This window comes from Mesitornis unicolor, unplaced genomic scaffold (genome assembly GCF_000695765.1).
Source record: "Mesitornis unicolor isolate BGI_N332 unplaced genomic scaffold, ASM69576v1 scaffold49994, whole genome shotgun sequence".
NCBI classification, from domain to species: Eukaryota; Metazoa; Chordata; class Aves; order Mesitornithiformes; family Mesitornithidae; genus Mesitornis; species Mesitornis unicolor.
The window spans coordinates 699-21,932 of NW_010179013.1; the positions used below are offsets into that span (position 1 = coordinate 699).

Genomic DNA, 21,234 nt, shown 5'->3' on the forward strand with positions numbered 1-21,234 from the left:
GGTTTTATACCATGATCTGATTTGGTTACACTCCTTCAGTCAGAAGCTTCTTACAACAAGAGGAAGGAGCAGTAACAGTAATTCCTAAGATAAAATACAGTTTGGACCAAAGTTTGGAAAGCCTATTAGACTTAGGCTGCATGACAGCTTCTTCTGTGCCAGCAGTAATTTCTGTGCCTTTAGGACTGTCCATCTCCCTAACACACAGGCTGCTGTGTGCCTTAGTTCTAAGGAACGTAGTCTCAAATGCCAGCCTGAGAAGCTGACCTCTCCTGATGTTCAGCAAGCACCCATGCCTTTGATGGGCTGCTTCTCTACAGGGAAGACTCAAACAACCCAGCCCACGCTCCAACCATCCCACAAAGCTGCTGCAAGTCTGAGCACTGCCAGAGCTATTTCTCAGAACAACATTTCTGCCTCCAGGGCTAGGCCTGCTGCTTCTCCTGAAGAGAGATGGGTAAGATCCTGCTACTCCTGCGCTCTGTTCCCATGACGTACTCGAGGCATAAGGATGTCAGACACATGTGGACAGGCAAAGAGAGTCAGAATGGCCAAAAAACTTCTGGAAGTTCTCACATCTTGCTATCGGAAAAAAGATTATCAAAGTCACTCAGGTGACGCATGTGGGACAAGAATCTGAATGGAAAGAGAAACTGAAAGGACAGAAAACCAGCACCAGGTATGAAGCCCCAGAGCTCATAAGCCAGCTGCTAAAAGATATAGCTTGATATTTCACTAGACTGCCACACAGCTGTTTAGGCACTGGCATGTAATGCTGTCAAAATACAGCACTTGGTTAACAGAAACCAGATTTAGAAATCTTTTTCTGCTACCTGGCAGTTTTTGCAGGACCAGTATCACACATGAAACTATTAACAAAGAACGAAAAATATATTCACCCATGTTCCCTTACACTGTTCATCCAACAGTTGGGAGCATAATGCTAATCTCACTGTATGTAGTGTTTCATAAAGAATTTCAAAAAGCAAGTGGAGCCACATGCTGTTAGTATTATTAGTTCTTTCATGTGTCACTGATTTTTACGTATTTATTCCCCTTAAATTGTAAGAGAAACACAGCGTAACAAGTCACACTGACATGACAGGAGCCATGGGTGAAGTCAGAAAAAAGAAACTTGACAACTTGACCGCATTATGGTCAGAAGAGTAGGCAGAAGCTTTGCCAAGTTCCTCCTACCTGCCCCTGGAAGCAGTACGAGAATTAACACGTCCATGGGCTCTGGAGGGTGGGCTTTCTTCAACCACAGTTGGCATTTCAATCTCAAAATCTCTTGGCACATTCTGGATATTTGGCTCTGTGAAGGTTATTCGACCTGAGAAGAAAGACAAGGCAGAACAAAAGGAGTCTCTCTTACATGCTAATATGTGCAAGAATGAATAATACTGCTCAGTGAACACAAAAACTGTTCTAACACATACAGATTTTTCAGACAAATTCACGTGAAATAGGTATTTCAGTATTTTCATTTGGTATAAGTAGAACACAGGCTTGATTTCCTGTCTCTTCCTCATAGAAAAGCTGTCCACACGCACACAAAGAAAAAAAATCAGTATGTGAGGATTTTGCATGCGTTTCTTTACCTGTAGCTGTGTGAGTCTGTGACACTGGATAGATCCTTTCCATTCCCAGTGCAGAATTCAATCGCTTTTCCCTCTGGAGTGGAAATACCACTTTAGTAATGGCATTGTTGATCCTCCTCCATTCCAGTATCAGCCCTGGCAACGGGTGCAGTATCTTTAATTTCTCCAAAACATCCTTGTGGGGAGAAAAGGGCACAACTCTAATTAACTGCCTTAAAAGCTTTATAAATGAAGTTTTTGCAGTGCTGCAAGAAAAAGTGTCTCTTTCACCCACAGTGAACTTTCAGTGCTGGTGCCTTAAAATTAAATAGATACCCCCTCCACTTATACCACCTACACCTGAGCAATCAAAGCACCGTGAGGCACAGCTGCAGTTTTATTATACACAAGAAGGCCATCACTTCTCTTTGGACTTTTGCATTCCCATCACCATTCTCAATCTGCACCAACCAATAAATCACCTGAAATGATCACATAAAGCATCACTTGCCATAGGTCCCCTACGTTGTCTCCTCTTGCCCAGCGTTAATGCTCCTCCTCCGTCTTCTTGCATATTTTTCTCCCTGCTTTCTCCTATCCATACACTAGGAACACATTAAATGAAGCCCTTGACCACGCTCCTTGAAAGACAAAGCTGATCACTAGCAATCAAATCCTTTCAGTTAAATCAGAAATATGAAGGGACTAACAAGGATTTCAAAAGACAGTGGAATGCAAACATTTCTCAAAATAGCTTTTCTTTTTTGTATGCAGTAGGCAGCTGCAGCCTCATTCCTCCAGATCACAAAGGGAAGAAATCACTTTGCTTCTTGCTCCCTGCTCTGCCGCCACCACTGCACTCACTTCTTCACTGCCACTTGAGTTTTGGAAATCAGTATTTGTCTTCCAAGCACTGACTACACTGAACAAGGGGGAACGAAGAAAACAACACAGATTAATGAGTCCTAAAAACAAGGAACATATATATCTGCTAATATCACTTGTCTGGCAAAAGCACCCATTAGCCTGCAGCAGTTGGTATTAATGCAGCTCCACAATATTTATCAACTGGCAAGCATGTCAATAGCCTTCACATATATACAAGCTTTTGATATACTGAATTTGATAAGCCATCAGATCAGCCATTCTGAAGACAAATTCTCTGAAGCATAAAATACAGATATGGTAGCACCAGGCAGGCAAAATATTGTATTTAATCACCATGGTATTTAAGTATCTCTCAATCTGATGTTGAAAAATTATTCTACTATTGGCTTTACAAAATTATTGTGCTATTTTGGTCTTATGTGTGGTTTGGAAAATCAAATTCTGCCTGAATTATTCTTATTTAAACTTGCTATTTATAGTGATGTCCTCACGACACTCAGGCTTTAGGAGAGTAGGAGGAGTTAATAACCCTGCTAACAGAGAAGGCAGAATCCAGTTTGAATTTCCAGTGGTAACTGGAGAAGCAAAAAGGCAGTTAAAACTCACTTTCATTTAAGTCAGCATACCTAACTCCAACAAGTATCCAAGCAGCAGATGTGTGAAGTAAGCGTGAGTTATTTTTGCAGTCACTTTCAGGCTAGAACCAGACTTTACTGTACCTTGGTTGTACTGAACTGCTTGCTCAATCTAACGCTGTTTCCTTTAGCAGCTGCTCTTCTGGTGTAACCCAGAGTTTTCTTGTTCCCTTGAACTTTCACATCTCCATTTTGTGGCAATTTCAGCTCCAGGAACAAAACCTGAAAAAGGACAGCATTTTCAATCCATCAGTTTCTGCGTGCTACTCCCAGGAGAAAACAAAAAGCAACTGATCCACTTAAACAGCTTGTTACAACCAAAGGATAGTACAAATGCTTCAGGTAATTAAAAAGCTGATTAAAGATCTCTGCCATCAAAGTAATTCGTCCTCGTTTTAATTAACTACAAAATGCAATCTAAAATCTCATTTTCTGAACAGTATAAGTCTGAGTTTAGAGGTATGTTTTTAGAAAAGGTAATTAACTCCATCCAATAAGTGAGGTTACTGCTGGCAGTCAACTGTAATAAAACGTGGAGCTAAGATGACTAAAAGTGGGAAGAACATTGGTGGGGAAAATAAAGAAGCATTAGCAGGCAGCAGGCTTCAGAGCAACAGGAATGGCATAGGAGAAGGTGGTCACAAACACCTATCATAGAACAGCCAGAGTATTAGTTTTTCCAAAAAGTTGCCAAGAACTAAAAAAAATAAGTATGTGTTTAGTTGCTGACAGGCAGTACGCAGTCCTCATTTTTCATCCTATGTTTCTATGTAGCATTATACACTATTTAGCAGCTATTGTGTTTCACTGCATAGCTGGCAGAAAGGAACAGAAGCTTTTCTCTTGCGCATTTTTGTAGCACAAAAGTTTTGCTGACACAAAATTAGAAGGGTAAAGCTCTACTGACCTATACAAGATACTCTACACGATTCCTAACAAAATTTCCACATGAGAAACAAGCTTCTGAAGTTCAGAGAACAGCATTTCAGAAAAAAGCCTTTCCTTTCCCTTTTCCATGAAGCAGAGCGAAATTGGAGCCAAGCATTATTTCAGGATCTAACTCAGGGTACTGTTACCAGGCAAAACTTCTGCATTTGCAACAAAGGAGGAATATTTCTGTAAAACTTCTTTAAGTGATGGCTGCTTGCAAATTTTGACTATTTCCATATAAAGTACAGCTCCTCAGCAAGAAATTACTATATAGAGAAGAAATAAATGGGAAGAAAGCATGCACAGCCATTACAACCTATTCCTATGATTCCATGTAAAATACACTAAAAATATCTAGCAAAGTTCTTCAGGAATGAAAGTACTGCTGATTTACATAGACATTTGTTTCTTAGGCTTAAAAACCAGTTCTACTCAGGTTCTTCAAAACAGACAGTGGTTGGTTCAAAACTTTTGAAGCAGTCTTTCCTCCTCTTCCATGCCTGTATAGAGACAGGTAACAATGCAACTTACTCAGTACAACTGTTCTTAGACTCAGACTACATGATATGACATCACACCTCGTGTGCAGAATACTGGCATTGCAAAAAAAGCTTCTCTAGTGCTGCATCATTCATTCAAAATATTACAAAAGCCAATTAATTGGCAGATCATCTCACAGGACATAAGAAACCAGGGTCCTACACAGAACAACATGCTTATTTCCGCTTGTTTCTTTTTATTTCCAGCATGCTTATTTCCACTTTTACCTTCTTTGTTTCTGATAAATGTAGCAGAAATCAGAATGATCAGTAACAAGCAGGAGACCCACGGCACCATGCAGGCAGCAACTCACAATGAGTGAAATGACAAATCAACTCTGAGCAGAGCTCAATCTGCATTGTGTCTGTTCTTCATACGCAGTCTGCCCAAGGGTTTTTTCTTAAGTCTAAACAAAAACCGCTTCAGGGTTAACTTCTGAGAAAGCTCTCCCTCTCCCACCCCATCCCTCACATACCTCTGCAATGTCATCAGGGCTGGTCAAGGAGAAGCTGTGCCCTGCCAGCTCATAGGCCTTGGTCTCAATCTCGCTCAGTTTAGCTTGCATGACTTGTTTCTGGGTTTCATACGCTGTTGTGCTAAAACCAATGCCATTCAGCTCCAGCAGAGCCAAGCAATAATGGGTGGGCATCTCCACTTTAGAAAATACATCTGTAGTAAGCACAAACCCCAAGAAATACTTTTATAGCATCAAAAACAGATAAACTGCAGATCAACAGATTCATAAAAATACAGCTGGAGAATCCTCAATTTCTGAAATCCTGAATGTCCTGATACACTGAAGACTTTTTATATAGATTTCGGTTAAATACTTTTGCTTCTGGAATATTTCATAACAAGAAATATTGCATAATAAGCAGCATTCCAGAATTTTTATCACGAAGTATTTAAGAGAATAACAACTTCTGACAATTATTTTTTCTATTAAATACACATCTCTTTGTATATCAGCATTTTATGAACCACAGACATGGATAGTTAATGTAAGTTTTAGTGTAAAGCTTTCTAACTTGATAAACTTTTTTTCCACCACCCACATCTTTAAAAAATGTTCTGAGGTTTAGTGAACCCTAATTTTAGACTCTGGATACAATTTAGGGTAAACAATCATAAAGCCCACCAACAGGTAAGTGCTTTTGGCTGAGGAGGGGCGTTGTTTGCTTGTTTTTATACAGAGACAAGCATTCAGCAAATATGAGTGCAAACACACTGGATCATTCACTACAGGGTCACAGAAGTTTCATGGACAGAACACATACGTGGCAAACAACGGGCAGGCCAAAGAGCAAGAAGTCTCCTTCAGAAAACATTTGAGGATTTTAGGAATTGCTTCTGACAAGAAAATGCAAAAGCTTTTTAAAATGTACACGAGAAACAACAGAGACCCACAAGTCCCCTCAGAATGGCCAGGCTACTCACCTGGGAGGTAGAGGTCTGCTTGATTCAGAGACTTAAAGCAGACCCTGCTATTGCCTTAACCAATGGAACTGGTGGATATTTGGCATATAAAAACTGTACTTTAGCTTTTTTGACAAAACAGAGGTACTTCCAAAGGAAGTTCCCTCTTTTCTTTTAACAAATGAACATTTTGCCACCGAATATACTTAGGAAAGAAGTTCCAAATCTCCCCTCTTCTCCACTGACCATTCAGCCTGTGACAGCACAGCTACCACTACCCTCCATCTCTGCCCCCAGGTGGAGGAGCTCTCTTTACCTGTCAGATTTCCCTTCTGTAATTCATTATGGAGCTGGTTCATGACATGGAAGATAAGCACAGACTCTATTGCTGCTCTGTACCGCCCAGAATGGTCGCTGCTGGCACTAAGCCCCAGGCTCTGCACCCCTTGGCCGGTGCCTACCCCTTCCAGCAGAGGCAGCTCGTGGGGGAGGAAGTTGGTCACCATGTTGTGCAGTGTACGTTCCTTGGAGCCGGAATCAAGCAGCCAGCATGCAACCTTAGAAAGGGAGACTTCCATGAGACCTTGTTTCCATTTTAGTCATAACACAACGTAGATATTTAACTGGGGGTTAATGCAAGGTTATAGTGCAGATTATTTTTCTTGATTTGGCAGGCAGACTGGAATAATTTGTGAAAAAGTTACATGATTTCAGATAAAACCTTCAGGAGGGCATAAGTCACTGAAAAGCTTCATTCTTACTCAGAGTTAATTCTGCACATTTGAAAACCTTATCCTCTGTCAACTAAACACATCTAGAAGAGTTGCCTTCCATTTTTTTTCATTTATTAAAACCTAATACAAAAGGGATTAAATAAGAAAACCAGGATCAAAACATGTTTAATCTGAAAACTGACTGTGTGAAAATCAGAACTTGCTATTGATCTAGAATATTAGTCAAGCTGAGCTCTCCTATTTTTTTGCACATCAGCACTAGTACCAAGAATTCTGCAAGGCAAATTTTGTTCACAGTAAGTCTCATACCTCCCACTGTCTTCAAAGCAATTTCACTTATAGCTATATTTCAATTTCTTGTGTCAAAATAGGATGAAACACAGGTTTCTGCATTGTCTCTGCCATGCAAGCAGAAGGTAAAAAACCACATGTATAGAAATATATATATATGGGGGGGTGTCAGGTTTATGAATGTGTGTGTATGAATATATTCATTGCATCACTAAAATGAACAGATCTGAGTATGACTCCCTTTAATGCATGGAACAGTGCAGGAAAAGGTGATACTTTTATTGCTCTTTAATTTTATCCTAAAACTGTGCATCAGTATGCAAGGTTTGTCTTTGTGTTGAACACCTTAGCTACTTACCAGCAGACCCGAATACTGCCATGGTGCTATTCAGCCCTTGTGTGATGTGAGCTTTAAAAATCAACACCAAAAATTTTAATGCTTCTAGAGCTTTTCCTAACAAGGACAAGAAGGTGCTTTTACCTCTTTCTAGCATTTCATTCAAGTTAAAAATGGCATCCAAACCTTCTGAAATTACATGTAAACTTCGTTTTGTTTTGAGAAATAGTGGTAGCAAGGTGGTCCATACACACAGCAGGTAAATCTTTTGCTTACAAAGACTTAAGCTCTCAGAATCAATAACCTGACCAGAAGCACTTCTGTCATTTCAGTCCCAGGCTTTTATTGCAACACCTCAGTCCTGTCCGCTGGGACAGGGGAGAGACTTAATCTCATTCCTTCCCACCCAAGCAGTCAGGTGTGAAAGGTTAATATGTTAACCTATCACTGAACCTGCTGCTTCTCTTGCAGGCACCACGAACACACATAGCAAAAGAAGTCTCCCCTAAATACGCTTCTAGATTTCCCACTGGAAGAAAATTTCACTAAACCCCATGACAGATGTGCATATTCAAATCTAAATAACAAAAGGAAAGTACCAGAGGGTACTCTTGTCTTTCCACTGATGTGTTTAAAGTAGTAGCTTTACCCAAGCTAAATTTCTTAATCCTGCAAACCTTTGGGTCCTCAAAACTTCCTTCCAAGGAGATGCCACAAGCCATCACCAGAGTCTTGTAGTGCTGAATGAAGTTATACATGACAAGTGAGCGCTCCTGCTTGGGCTTCTTCTGCAGGTACCGCTGCAGATGATACAGTCTCTCTGTTACAGGCAGGTTTTTGTCCAAAGGTGGTGGTGCCAAACTCATACTGATTTCTAAGGCAGGAAATACAAGCAAAAATCATATTTTTACCCACTGCATGAAAAGAAAGGCAAGAGAAAAATCCTGAATGCAATGACCTAAGTCACAAAAACTACAGTTGGACTGTGAACAAATAACAATAAATTTAAACCAATATTACATATTTTATCAAACCAGACACAGCTACCAGAAGCCATATGCTGTGTCTCTACTACTAAACAGAGGATAGCTAGTAATTAAACTCTAGTCACGAGTCCATGTAGCTCAGATTGGGTTATGTTCAGCATTCTAGTGTCAGATTTGTTCTGAAGAGCAAAAATTGGAAGAGGTTGAAAGAGAAAAGCAAGTAAGCTAAAGAGAACATGGGAGTAAGCTATCATTTCAGCCATATGCATACTCAGCAGTCCAGTGCTTGAGCCAATTACCTGGCCTTACTATACAGCAGCACAGACGTATCCACAGCAACACGTTCAAGGGTGTTCAACACTTAAGACTGTTGAATAATATGGCTAAATTACAACATCACACAAGTGAGCTGGGTCTGCTACACTCAAAACACTTCCAAGAACCTACCTGCTGCAGGAACTGCCTTGAGCCTGTCCGCTCACTTACCAGTCTGGTCTTGTGTCTGCTGCAAAGAGATATAGTAGGCGTCTTTTCCACCCCAACATACTGCCAGTCCAACGACCAAGATGTCTTCACAGCCTTGGATGGGAAACCCATCATCTTTAACTTGCATCCACTGAGGAGAACTTACTGAAGGAATAGTAAAATTTAAGTTACAATTATAAAATCGCAACCATAAATACAAAGAGTTTGGATCCTAAAAATGTAAATAATACAGTATGTAAATACATATTATATGTATTTAATTAGCTGAGCCTAAGTTTTTTAAAAGTGAATACATACATAATACATTTTTATCTATAGGGAGAAAAAGCTGTTTCTTATGAAAAAAACCCACCAAACTAAAACAAAACCAAAAACTGAACATGTTTAGAACAGCAAAACTTTCTCTTAACAGAAACAACCACCCATATAGCATCCCTGCAAAACTCTGGACTTTCCTAGCAAACTCGTCACAAGCTGAAACAAGTATGTATTCCCTTCTTTCTCTCTGAAAAACATTTCACGTTTCTCTGTTATAAATCCATTTTGATAGTTAAGAAACTTTGTTGCTGTTACGACAATATGACAGCAAAGAACCTAACCGTGCTTAATCATGTAATTTTAAACAAAGAGTATGTTTATGCAGCAGCAAATGAATACTTCTGTGGAAAAAAATAAAGCAACATTGCAAAAATCCAGAGACTGATCTGAATTTCACACATACTTATATTGAACCAAGTTTACTTTTGCAAACTCGAAAATATTTCACCTTGGTTCAGAGGCAATCCTGCAAGTAGCACAGCTCAGTGGAAAACCTGAACAATCTGTACGGTTTACTCCTTAATATATTATTCATTTTAAAATATACTAAAACTTGGTTTTGACACAGGAAAGTACAGGATAAAGGGACTGCACAACCCAAACCTGCTTCAAAATTAGATATACAATAAAATGTTAAGACTATTTAGATGCTCTGAAGTACAAACAAGCTGCTAACACTTCATTGCTATCCCCAAAGACCTACCAATGAAATGTTTGACACCAATTCTCCACCCTCTACTAACACTCAGCTCTTTTGCTTTACCGAGGCTCACAATATTCAATTAATATCAGTAATTTTCTTCTTTTCTTGCAAACCCTTTCCTTCTCCACTCCTGCTTTAAGCTGAAGATGCCACCCTGCTGTTCACAAAATAAGCTCTGGAACACAGAACTGACCTTTTCGGAATTTGCCGCCAATCGTTGATTTGGGAGACAGAAGAGATTTTGTTCTTTCACAGGCCACTGAGATGGAGAATCTGCTTTTCTCCTTCCATTCTGCAACAAAAGTCTGGAAAAGTGCTTTGTTGCTTGCCACATCAATGATAGTGAAACTTTCATCACTTAAGGGAACAGGTGAGAAAACATCCTGAGACAGCTGCAGTGAAAAGCCATGGTCTATAGTGGAATCATCTTTTATCTCATCGGTTTCAACTGGGCCTGCAGTCCCAAGACTGGCCTGGAGTGATGTTACCTGCTGCTCTGCATTGCTCTCACTATTCTGCTGTGGCTGAATCAGCTGCCCGTCATGCACACAGGCAACTTGGCTTTTCCTTGCTGATTTCAGAGAGAGAGAAACAGAACTCTTTGGGAAAAGCTCTTTGGGGGGTGTTGGAGGAATAAACGTGCTATTGCTGTCTGGTGGAGGACAGGATGTTCTGTTGCTTCCCCTGAGTGGCAGTGTTTTGCAGTCTGTTTTCTGAAGATCCAAGTCTTCCGTTTTTCCTTTAACCTTGAAATAGCTTTCCAAATCCTGGCAAGTGGGCAAAGGCTCTGGCTGACAACGGTCAGATTCAAAAACTGGATCTGGGGCTCGATTGGTAATAGGAGCAACTAACTTTTCTTTCAGACAGGAGCTTACTGAAACTGGTTCGATGCCTGAGGGACTGGGCCATTTGTCCAATACATCCTGCAGTCCTGGGCTTAGTTCAAACGAGTGGTCAGTCCACACCACTGAACGGGTTTTCCTGTCTAAAGCTTGCTGACTTCTCTGGCACTTTTCACCTTGATCTCCTACTAAATTTGGTCTGTGGTCACTGTTACAGATCACAGGGTTTCTTAATCCTGACTGACCATCAAATGTAGACGGAAGATCATCCAGAAAAGATGGGGAGTTAGCATGATCTAAAACTTCAGCTATTAGATGAGAGCATTCTAGAGACTCGTTACGCTGCACAAGGTCCTCATGCTCTTTCTGATTCCCACTGACATCAGACTTATTCTGAACAGGCCTTAGGTTCTGCAAAAGACCTTCTGGAGGAAGCAAAGCCCCCTGTTTCTCCACAGGTTCTTTTCTGTCAGCTTCCACAATGTGAACAGCTGAAAGGTCGCTGACATTACTGAAGCTATCATCGAACAGCAAGCTATCACTCATATTCAGGCTTGTTTCGGAGACAGGGTGGCATTCCACTTGTACAATGTGCTCCCTACCAAAAGGGGAGATTGTTTTATTGAGGTCTTTAGATGCAGTCTCCCCTTTCACTGCATTTTGAGTCTGGTAATCTTGTAGAAAACTGTGCAGCTGGGAGTCCGTCACTGAGAAATCGCTTTCTTTAAGGCAACGTGCAGATTCTATTTCCTTTGTTGTGGGCTGTAAATTAAGGTCTCCAGACTCCAAAACTTTATTATTGCAGTGCTGAGCTGTGTTTTTTGTAAGGCCATTTGTTGTGATAAGACTTGATAAGCCCAGTTTCCTAACTGTTGCAGCCAGCCTTTCATCAGTAGCATTCTCAATCCATGAAGTGATTAGTTTCTTGGAGATATCCTGCCCTGGCATTGCTGCCAGCTGTGACCTTTGTATTCCCTGCTGTCCTGTGATTCCAGCTGCTCCCTCCTGTTTTATTATCATCTCAGTTTGAGTATCCAACTGGAAGCTGTCTTCAAAGTCTCTAGAGTGAGACAACAGGTCAGAGGATGGCCCGTTCTGAACATCACCTGCATTGCAAACACCTCTGGATTTTACCTGAGAGTCTTTCGTAAAATCCTTAGTATGACTGTTGGCTTTCTGCAGTGCTCCAGCTTGTGACAATATTCCATTGGGCTTTTCGCTCCCATTTTTGCCACCATTCTGAATCTGAATATGGCAGGATTTATCCTCATCAGGGCAAAAATGTACACGCTTCTGTATCCTGCTGCCACTAGGGACAAGTCCATTGCCAGAGCAGCTAGCAGTTACATTACAGTGATCTGTATCTAAAGCCATCTGCTGCTTAACAATCATCACCTCAGCACAGCTCACATCTGTTTGAATTTTATTCATTTTATTCTGCTTATCATCAGTATTTTCATTTCTCTGTGTCCTAGCACTAGCAGGTATCACTAGACTTTCTACAATGTTACTTGTCTCCACATTGATGTGTGGAGTACCCGGCAATGTAACAGGTGTCTGAAAACATGCTCTACCCTTCAGCATGACTTCATTAGTGCTCGTAGGCTTTGTAAATAATCCTTCCATTTTATCTTTCTTCCCAAGATTAATTTCCCCCATCTGTACAGAATTTGAGACTTTATGAGTTACAGACCCTGTTTCCACAAATGCTTTATTATTTTGGTCTGAAAATAAATTATCTTTAGAGATGGTGGGGTGGAAAGCAGGTGGCTTTTCTATGTCTACATGAAGCATATTTGAATCTTCAAGAAGTGACCTCTGCAGTTTTGAAGCAGCATTTTCATTCCTAGTCCGGTTTAAATGCATGTCTGTACTTTTTACCAATCTAGAGGCTGAAGACTTCATTCTCAATGTTGGTGTTTTCCCTTGTCCAGCAGGGAGTTCTGGAATTGCTCTCTTGGAATCCATCTTGGTTTTGACCATAGAAATTCCTTCTATGTTCTCATTACCTCTGCACATATTTGGCCATTTTCTAGCGCTGTGCACAATACCAACATTGCCTTCCTCTGCTCGAGCCTGTTTCCTGCCTGGGACTTCACTCTCAAATCTTGAGTTTTCTGTACTACTGCTTAGCCGCCTTTTATATCCCTTTTTAATATTTGAAAAGTTCCCAGTCTGAGAACCAAGGCCGTTACAATGTTGGACTCTGCACCCTTTTTTGCTTAATGCCCTAAAAGACTCAGAAGACCACTCTCCATTTGATCTATGTAGTCTGTCTTCCAGTTCTGACTCACTGCTCATCATAGAAGATGTATCAGACTCCAGAAAAGACTCTGGGTTCCACTGCACTCCCATCAGCGCCAAGTCCTGCTGGAGAAGTCCTCTGGCTTCGTCCACAACGAGGGAAGCTGCTTCTCTTTCGGTTAAGCCTTTCATTCCAGCCATCCAGATGCTGCGCACAGTCCGACGCTCCTCTGCTGATTCTTCATCTTCATCCACAGCCCTACGAACACTATGGGAAAGGTAACAGACACATGTAAACATTCATGCAGAAAATAATAAACAACACAAGGAGCTGCCACTACTCTGCTACATTCCCATTTCAATTAGTTTCACAGCTTCACAGAAGCACTATATCCAAAATACAGAATGACAGAATCATTAAGTTTGGAAGAGACCTCTAAGATCATCAAGTCCAACCGTCAACCTAACACTACCATGCGCACTGAACAATGCATTTAATAGGAAATATCTATTTCCGTTTTCTGTATATGGATTTATGTCAATGAAAGATATTACTGGGTGCATACCCCCGAAGCATTCCCTGGTTTGTGTGTCCAAACATATACCCCAGAGGAGTTCCAATTCCCTACTACAGCAAGATCTAGATCTGAATCAATCCTCCTCCATGCACAGTTTTCCAAAGAAAAGAAACTTCAGGAGCATGAACCAGACAAGTGTCATGGCACAGTCCAACAGGTACTTGATGAAGGAAGCCCGTCATTGCACTAACATGGAAATCACAAGAGAATCTCAAATCATATACCGTAATAAATCAACTCATTTGACCATATGGTGGAACTGCCTTTTAAAGGCAGTTAAGCAGAGGTCTCCAGAAAGCATTAACAATTCACAAAAGACTAAACAGTGCCTTCAAAAGAAGAACAAGAAGAAAATTTAGGTCTCTGCTTCTATTAATTTCAAAATAATCATGGAATGACTGTGATCAGTCACAGTGACCTATAAATTACTTCTAACTAACATTTGGCAGCAGGTACCAAAAGGCTGCTGTATTTCATTACAGGCTTCATCCTGTAATTGTTCACCTTGCAAACTCCTTTACTTGACTTCTGGACTTACTGATTTCTCACCTTTTGAATGGTACTGAATTCTTCAGAGCAGCTGCCACATCGTCAGGACTGGCTTTAGCAAGATCGGCCACAGTGACAAAGCCAGCGTTGTACAGTGTCCTAGCACGCTGTGCATTCAGCAGAGACACTCGTACCAGGTCACAGAGCTCCCTATGAACCCCAAAAGTGAGGCGGCTCTGGAACTGAGACAGCAACAGCTCCATGTTGTGCCAGCCCAGTCGATTACAGAAAACCGTCACCATTCCTGGAACAGAGAAGTTACATCCATGTCTTAACTCCAGCGCCAGTTCTATTAAACTGGATTCATTTTACCCCCTCATCTGAATAGGCGTTCACTTTACATTGCTCACCTTCCCATTGCTTACAGAAACTAACTCATGTTTAATATAACTATGACTAGGAGCTGGTCTCACAGAACTGCACTTAATCTAGAATGAACTAGTTTATGAGGGAGGTAGAAAATCTGAACGACACTGCTTTTTCAAAGACGCTAATCTCAAAAGTGTGAAGCACATGCATATCCTGCAACAGGGTTCCTATCAACTGAACACACTGAAGAAAAGAAGACAGAAAAAGCAGTGATGAAGGGCAGTAAGAGAAGCCATGGATCTTTGAGGAAAGCCAGCACTGATGTTCATAAGAGCAGAACTCGGCCTGTAGAACTTCAGTTACCAAGAGCATCACAGAAGGCAGCAAAGCCTATGATATGGTTACAACTGCAGTCCTCAGCATATGGGAGGAGGAAAAGGGCAGGAAAAATACAGTTTCTTACTCACAGATTGCATCTACAGAATACAAAAATAATTGAAAGACACGGCATCCCTCACTATTTTTACCGTGATTACAGAATACAACCTTTATCATATCTCTTAACTATATGTCATGTCAACAGTTCATTTTACTTTCCAAATTACTTTTGTGTAAATTGTTAACACTGTGAATAGAGAATTACAAAACTGCCACAACAAAAAGTTATTTATACTACCAGAATTAATTTAAACTACTCTGCATCAGTTGATGTGACCTTTCCATTTCGGGGCTTTGACTCATGCTGCAACCCACACATAGGGCTTCATAAGTTGAGCTAAAACTGTCTTAAAAATTGAAGACCCACTTATGGAGAAATGGAGGACTTAGGCAATAGAAAAAAAATAAATCTTAGTCACATGGTGGGCTGTTTTTTCTATTCCTACACAGCCCTCTTAAGGAAGTTAAGTTAAAGGTGACAGCTATCTGACCTCTTGTTATCTGGTGATAAATGACCCAGAAACTACTCACTGTTTTGAAAACTCTAAACTTACACTTTCTGGCCAATTAACTTTGCAACCAGGAGAAAACCATGCTAAGTCTTAGAGACCTCAAACTTTACCCATGCTGAAAGGTACTCTTTCCTAATAGAGCAAAGCTTTGGCATGGACTTGTACTTAATTTCCATACTTAGTATTGAACAAACTACATTCCTGCAGAGTACACAGATGATTTCCACAGACTTCAGCATGCTACAGCAATGCTTGATTCCTCTCAGCTGGCCCCCTTCCCACAGCACACTCTGTGGTTCCACCTTAAAGCAGGGGCAACCACAGATCAAGCTATAAAGCTGAGAGTGGTTTGACAAAACTGACTGCTGTTAGTACCACACAGCAGCTTATCCCCACATCTGGAAGGAAAGAAAACAGATTAGCCTAAGACTCCTAGGGTATTTTGCCCAGACAACTCACCAGCGTAGGTGGCAGCAGACTGCTGCAAGGATTGAAGCTGGCCACGACTACAGCCATATTTCCTCGTCATATCCATTAAGGGAACCTCACTGATTAAATCCAGAAGAGCAAGACTGGTGAAAAACCTGTAGAAGTACACATGAAAATAAAATCATCATCCAAGGCACATTAGTGCACCTGGCAAAATGCACTGTGATAGCAGAGGACAGAATAGTACTACAGCGTAGCACAGAAAAGAAACATCAGCTCAAACATCTTGTGCCAGCAGTGCTCTCTGGCCAGAGCAGAGCAGGTCCAGGTTCTCTGAGCTCCCTCAGCACAACAGCCAGTTCCTGGAAACAGACACAGAGCCCGTCCACTCCACATGGTACAACCTCTAGTCTTCACACATTCACGCCCATTTGTGGCTACCTTTTGTGGATGGCCATTTGTCTCTGCTGTTTCTCTGTTTTAGCTATGATTTTGCCCTTTACAGAGCGAGCCAGAAAGCATTCTTCAATCCCCACCAGCTCAGCCACACGTTTCATTGAGGCAGGCAGCTTCTCCCATAAGCAGAAAAACTGGTACCAATCAATTGTGGTCCACTCCTCATACACTGGGGTGACCTGAAGGAAATAAGACAACGCAAAAAACTATTTCAGAGAAACAAACAGAACACAGAGCAGTGGGTAAACAAAAATATGGCGTAGGGAATGTGGTTAGAGCATCCTACGCGCTACTCAGAGGCACTGAGTCAAAACCACGTACCCAAAAGAAAGTAAAAGCTCTTCTAACCTAGTTTTTTTTAATATTTGTATGGATGAGATCTGACTCATATGGGTAATCTAATGATTAAACCATTTGGAATCTTTGTCAGATTGCTCCCTAAATCCTAGATTTTTAAGCTGCATCTATAATCTCCTCTAACAAAATAAAAATTGATTCTTTTTTTAACAAAACTGACAGATATCTGTCAACCTCTTAAAACCACACTAACCACTGCCACGGCACCTGATGAAGCCGGAAGAAGCATAGATTTTGCCAGAACTCACTGAAGCTTTCATTTATCTGGAGTGAAAGAAATCTCAGCTTTTCTTAACACTAACAAAAAAGCCATCCAGAGCATTCCCACACTTCTAGACAGAAAACCAATTCTGTTATCATTTAGTTAGTGCAGAGACAGTTTTAGTATGAGGAGACAAAATGTCTTCATATCTGTATCAATATACAGCAAGATTAATTCTTTTGAAATAACTAACAGTTGTTGGGGAGCATTTAACATAGAAAAGAATACCAGATGCCTATGTAATTGTAAATCATCCATGCCTCTTCATCTACTGAGACGAACAAGAGGTTATTAAGGCAGGGGATTGTCTGCTGTTGTTTGTTAGGTTTCTGCCAGTTTGATTTTTTTCTTTAAAGAAAACTCTTTTCCTAGCCTAGCAAATACTTACCAGTTTTAATCAACTTTCCTAAAATACAAGGCCTTGGAATTCAGTCTCATATTTGTACAAGTAAAAGATTCAAGCCCAAGAGAATTAAAAAGCATTATATATTTAAAAAAAAAAAAAAAGCTACCAAAGCTAAACAAACCTTCAGCCTTGAAAATTGCAACAAAACATTTTGGGCTAGCTTAACGGAAGAGAATCTCAAGAACATTTTGTGCAATATTATATTTGATTTAAAATAGCATTAGACAAGCTGCTGTGATTAAAAAGTACAGGGTAAAAACAAATACATCGCCATCACTGTCTTTACACCAGAACACAAACAAAATTCATCATTTTTTTTTTCTGTTTTGGAGACGCAAACAAGGAAAAAATTCACTGGTGCATGACACAAAGCAGTCCACATCTCCTAGCAGAAACAGAACAAAATATAATATGTCCCTCTGAAACAGATATGGGTACATATGAGACACCAGTAGATCCAAAAAAACCCTAGCAGTATCAGCCAATAACTCAGTTAATGAACACAGCAAGCAGAGACAGGCACCCTCAGTCTCTTGCCTCCTCCTGCCCCCTAGCTCAACAACTCCTGCAACCACAAGCACATTCTACTTGGAGTGAACTTTTTCCCCCCAGCCAAGATGCGCAAATGTTGCCTTGCATTTATCAGCCTGGTAAAAAAGAGAGTATGCTTTATATTTAAGGAGGTTAAAGTTGACTCTCTGATTTCTGAGGATGACTGCACATTGGGCCTCTGGCAGCCATGAATCCTAAGATGTTCACTGCAACTCCATCTTGTTTCCTCACTAATCTTCACAGGTTCATGGCTTCCTCTCCAAGGGTCTTAAATAGCATTGCTTAGCTTTGTAAGTGTGTGTGCAAGTAAATCTTGAGAAACTTTGGGACACTTTCCCCTCAAAAGATTTAGCACTCTCCTTCCTCTAGCCCTGGCAGCATCACGAGGCAAGTAAACTAAATCAGAGATGAATTCTACTGTTACTGAACTGTAGAAAGGCCCACCCACAGGAAGGAAGCAGTATAGTGCTCTGAAGCTTTTTGTAGACAAAATAGATGCTAAAACACCAAAATTTTTCTGAAGCTCCAAAAGTAATCTGAAATGCAGCCTGCTGATCCCAAACACACAACAAAACCAATTTGTTTCATTGGCTCCAAGTGTCTCAGAAAAACTACCACTATCCTACACCCAAAACTCACAAAGTTCTGAAATCTTTCAAAGTCAGGAGTGACAACAGTGGGCTTAGACGGACATGCAGCACCTGTCTACACCACAGACACTATGGGAACTGACTAGTTCTGAAGAACATTCCATTTAGAAACTTTTCTTCATGAAATATGAGCTAAGCAAAGCACCCCCACCCCCCACAACATTCATGGAGCCCTCAGGAACTTTGCATTGTGCTTTCCCTCCTTTCCTTAGTTTTGGCAGTACAAAATACGAAACACAGAAAGACCTACCAAATAGACAATATGCAGATCGTTCTCCAGAACAAAGCTTTTCATAGCTCGCTGCAGGTCAGCAAAGATTTCCATGGCTTCAGTTGGTGAAAGAGAAGAGGAAAGAGTAGCTGAGCCAAGGTGTGTTGGATGATAAACCTTTGCTGTTTAAAAACAAACCAAATACACAAAGAAACATCTAAGTGCAACTTTATGTCTCACTTTCAGGTTGCAATTTATTTTGTAGATATCAATTCTACTAACTTTTCCCAACTGCTTTTACAGGAAGAAATAGCATAGTTCTCCATTCTGAAGACAGGTAAATGGAAACAGTAAAAGGCCTAAGTCTAAAACTGCCTTTTGCAGAGGCCAGATAACAAGCTTGGATTGCTCTAACTACTCAAACTAACAGCTGTGACAGCTATTTGGACAAAAACCACTGGAATCCCATCTGTCATCCTGCCTTTGCGTTCTCATTTGAAACACCAAATATCACCTATCATCTTTTCTTACAATGAGATAAAAATGAACTCATAATGGGGAATCTTACTATTACTGTAAGAGTCTCACCCTTAGCCATTGTAAGAAAATAGCCAAAATTAGGAAGAAGTGCAACCAGGCACACCAAGCAGTTCTAGAAGAGATTTGCACTCTCTTAGAATGTACTGGTGCTTATACAAAAAGACAAAAATCATAGTCTACAGTTAATGAGCACAAATCCTGTAGTAAAAGCATACCTTGTTTAAAGATAGTTTAGGAATTAGTAGACTAGGATGCATCAGTTGTGGATGTGACATGCTGAGAGGCCTTCCAAGAACATGTGCATGCAAAAAATGTTAAGGCAGGTAAAAAGACACCCTCCAGAAAGCTAAAAAATTATTGATACATATGATTCTTTAAAACAAAACAAAAAAATGCACAGAAATCCTCATTACAAAGTTATACTGAATATCTACCCCACTGCAGAAGATTTACTGATTCAAAACTGCAGACTGCAATCACTGGGAAGAACACCAGTGTTACCTTTCACACCATTGCCAGCATCCAGGACCTGAATGAATTCGTTTTCCAGCAGCCAGGCCACACAAGCCTCGATAGGTCCAGTCTGTGCTTGGTCTTGTGCCTTCTCATTTCCCCATTTGCTTTCTTTCAAGCTGGATGCAAGAAGAGTGCAAGAAGCGTAGGTCTGCACATCATCTGGAGAGTTGGCCACTCCTCCTACTATGATCTGTTGGAGAAAACCACTTGTTCATATTGCCAGAGAAGCAGTAGGAGGGAACATCAAGCTAGAGAATCAAAGAGATTGATCCATCAGATACGCAAGTTTTAAAGACTCACAAGAGAGGAACAGGAGGCAAAGCAACTGCCAGCATTTAAGGACCTTTCTTGGAAGGAAGTTAGACACCTCAGGTAGAAGTAAGAGGACTAAGCTACAGGAAAGAATGAATTATCAAATCTTATTTTGATAGCAGACAGAACATATAGTAGCAATTTAGATTTGAGACTAGCCCTAGGCATTTTGTTTAGCCAACACTGTGAAATACTTGTAAAAGGTTAGAACACAAACTGCAATTTTCTGAAGACAAAAAGCAAACCAGGAAGGAGGAGTTCTCCTAAGGCTCCTCAGCACATTGAAGTGTTCTCTTAATAATTGTGAATGCTATACCTCATGATTGTTTTCCTGATTGAGAGTGAATTTTTTTCTTTTGGATTTTGTTTTCATTTTGCTTTTTCACATAACAGCTTTTTCCTTGTGAGTCATTTCATGTGTGTGCCTTCCTTGAGATAAAAAGGTTTTTAAATAAAAAAATCTTTCTTGCATGGTTTCAATGGATTTTTTTCATGTTATAAAGCAACACCACCAGAAAGGAATCCCCATCTTTTAGTACGAATTTGAATATATCTAAATGAAAAAACAAAGCTTAGTAACCCTTGTTTGAGTGTGCTCACGTCCTAACCTGCAGCAAGCAGAGACTGAAACACACCAAACAAAATGCTGAATACTGAAGCAAGCTGACAGACCCAAGTAATTTTCCTCTGAAGCTGCTTGGGTTGACAAGTGAGGAAAGAGAAGAAAAAGAAACGGCAGAGAAAACATTTGATGATGTCACAAAAGAAACCATCCTGCAATTACAAGAGTGCAAGCACAGTTCTAATCCCTCTCCACGTGTCCTGTACCTCAAGTATTGCTCTTTTCATGCTGGAAGCAACACCTTCCCCTTCTCTTCTAAGCAAACAACTGCAAACAGGCTTGAGAGATCCCTGAAGTAGAGCAATTCCTTTTGATCTTTCCGAGGGCTTGCAAACTAAAATGCTCTCACCTATAGGAAAAGAAAAAGCAAACAAACAAACAAAAACATTAATGACCTCAATACTGCATCTTAGCACTGTAACAGCTACATAGAGTTCATCAAGGACGTATTATTGGAACGGAAAACTGTAGGTATGTTTGAAAAAGCTTTGCAACCTTCAACAGTGTATATCTTACACTGCCGTGTGTAAGAGCTCCACAGACACATAATACTTAAGAACTAAAAGCAGAGAAAACTTCAAAGCTACATTAGGCCGGTCAGGGTC

General features: G+C 40.5%; 1 protein-coding gene across 1 annotated transcript in view; it reads right to left on the bottom strand.

The window, feature by feature from the left end:
• Window positions 1-1,197: 1,197 nt before the first annotated feature.
• Window positions 1,198-21,234, bottom strand: part of POLQ (polymerase (DNA directed), theta) — a gene marked incomplete at both ends in the record, with an annotated part of 36,874 nt that continues 16,837 nt past the window's right edge. The window contains 15 exons of the mRNA XM_010182624.1: window positions 1,198-1,333; window positions 1,602-1,776; window positions 3,188-3,325; window positions 5,049-5,242; window positions 6,306-6,546; window positions 8,029-8,225; window positions 8,824-8,967; window positions 10,038-11,931; window positions 12,568-13,198; window positions 14,058-14,301; window positions 15,776-15,900; window positions 16,187-16,380; window positions 18,679-18,821; window positions 19,681-19,885; window positions 20,836-20,978. Coding sequence (XP_010180926.1) covers window positions 1,198-1,333; window positions 1,602-1,776; window positions 3,188-3,325; window positions 5,049-5,242; window positions 6,306-6,546; window positions 8,029-8,225; window positions 8,824-8,967; window positions 10,038-11,931; window positions 12,568-13,198; window positions 14,058-14,301; window positions 15,776-15,900; window positions 16,187-16,380; window positions 18,679-18,821; window positions 19,681-19,885; window positions 20,836-20,978 — 4,804 coding nt within the window. The remainder of the gene's footprint in view (window positions 1,334-1,601; window positions 1,777-3,187; window positions 3,326-5,048; window positions 5,243-6,305; window positions 6,547-8,028; window positions 8,226-8,823; window positions 8,968-10,037; window positions 11,932-12,567; window positions 13,199-14,057; window positions 14,302-15,775; window positions 15,901-16,186; window positions 16,381-18,678; window positions 18,822-19,680; window positions 19,886-20,835; window positions 20,979-21,234) is intronic.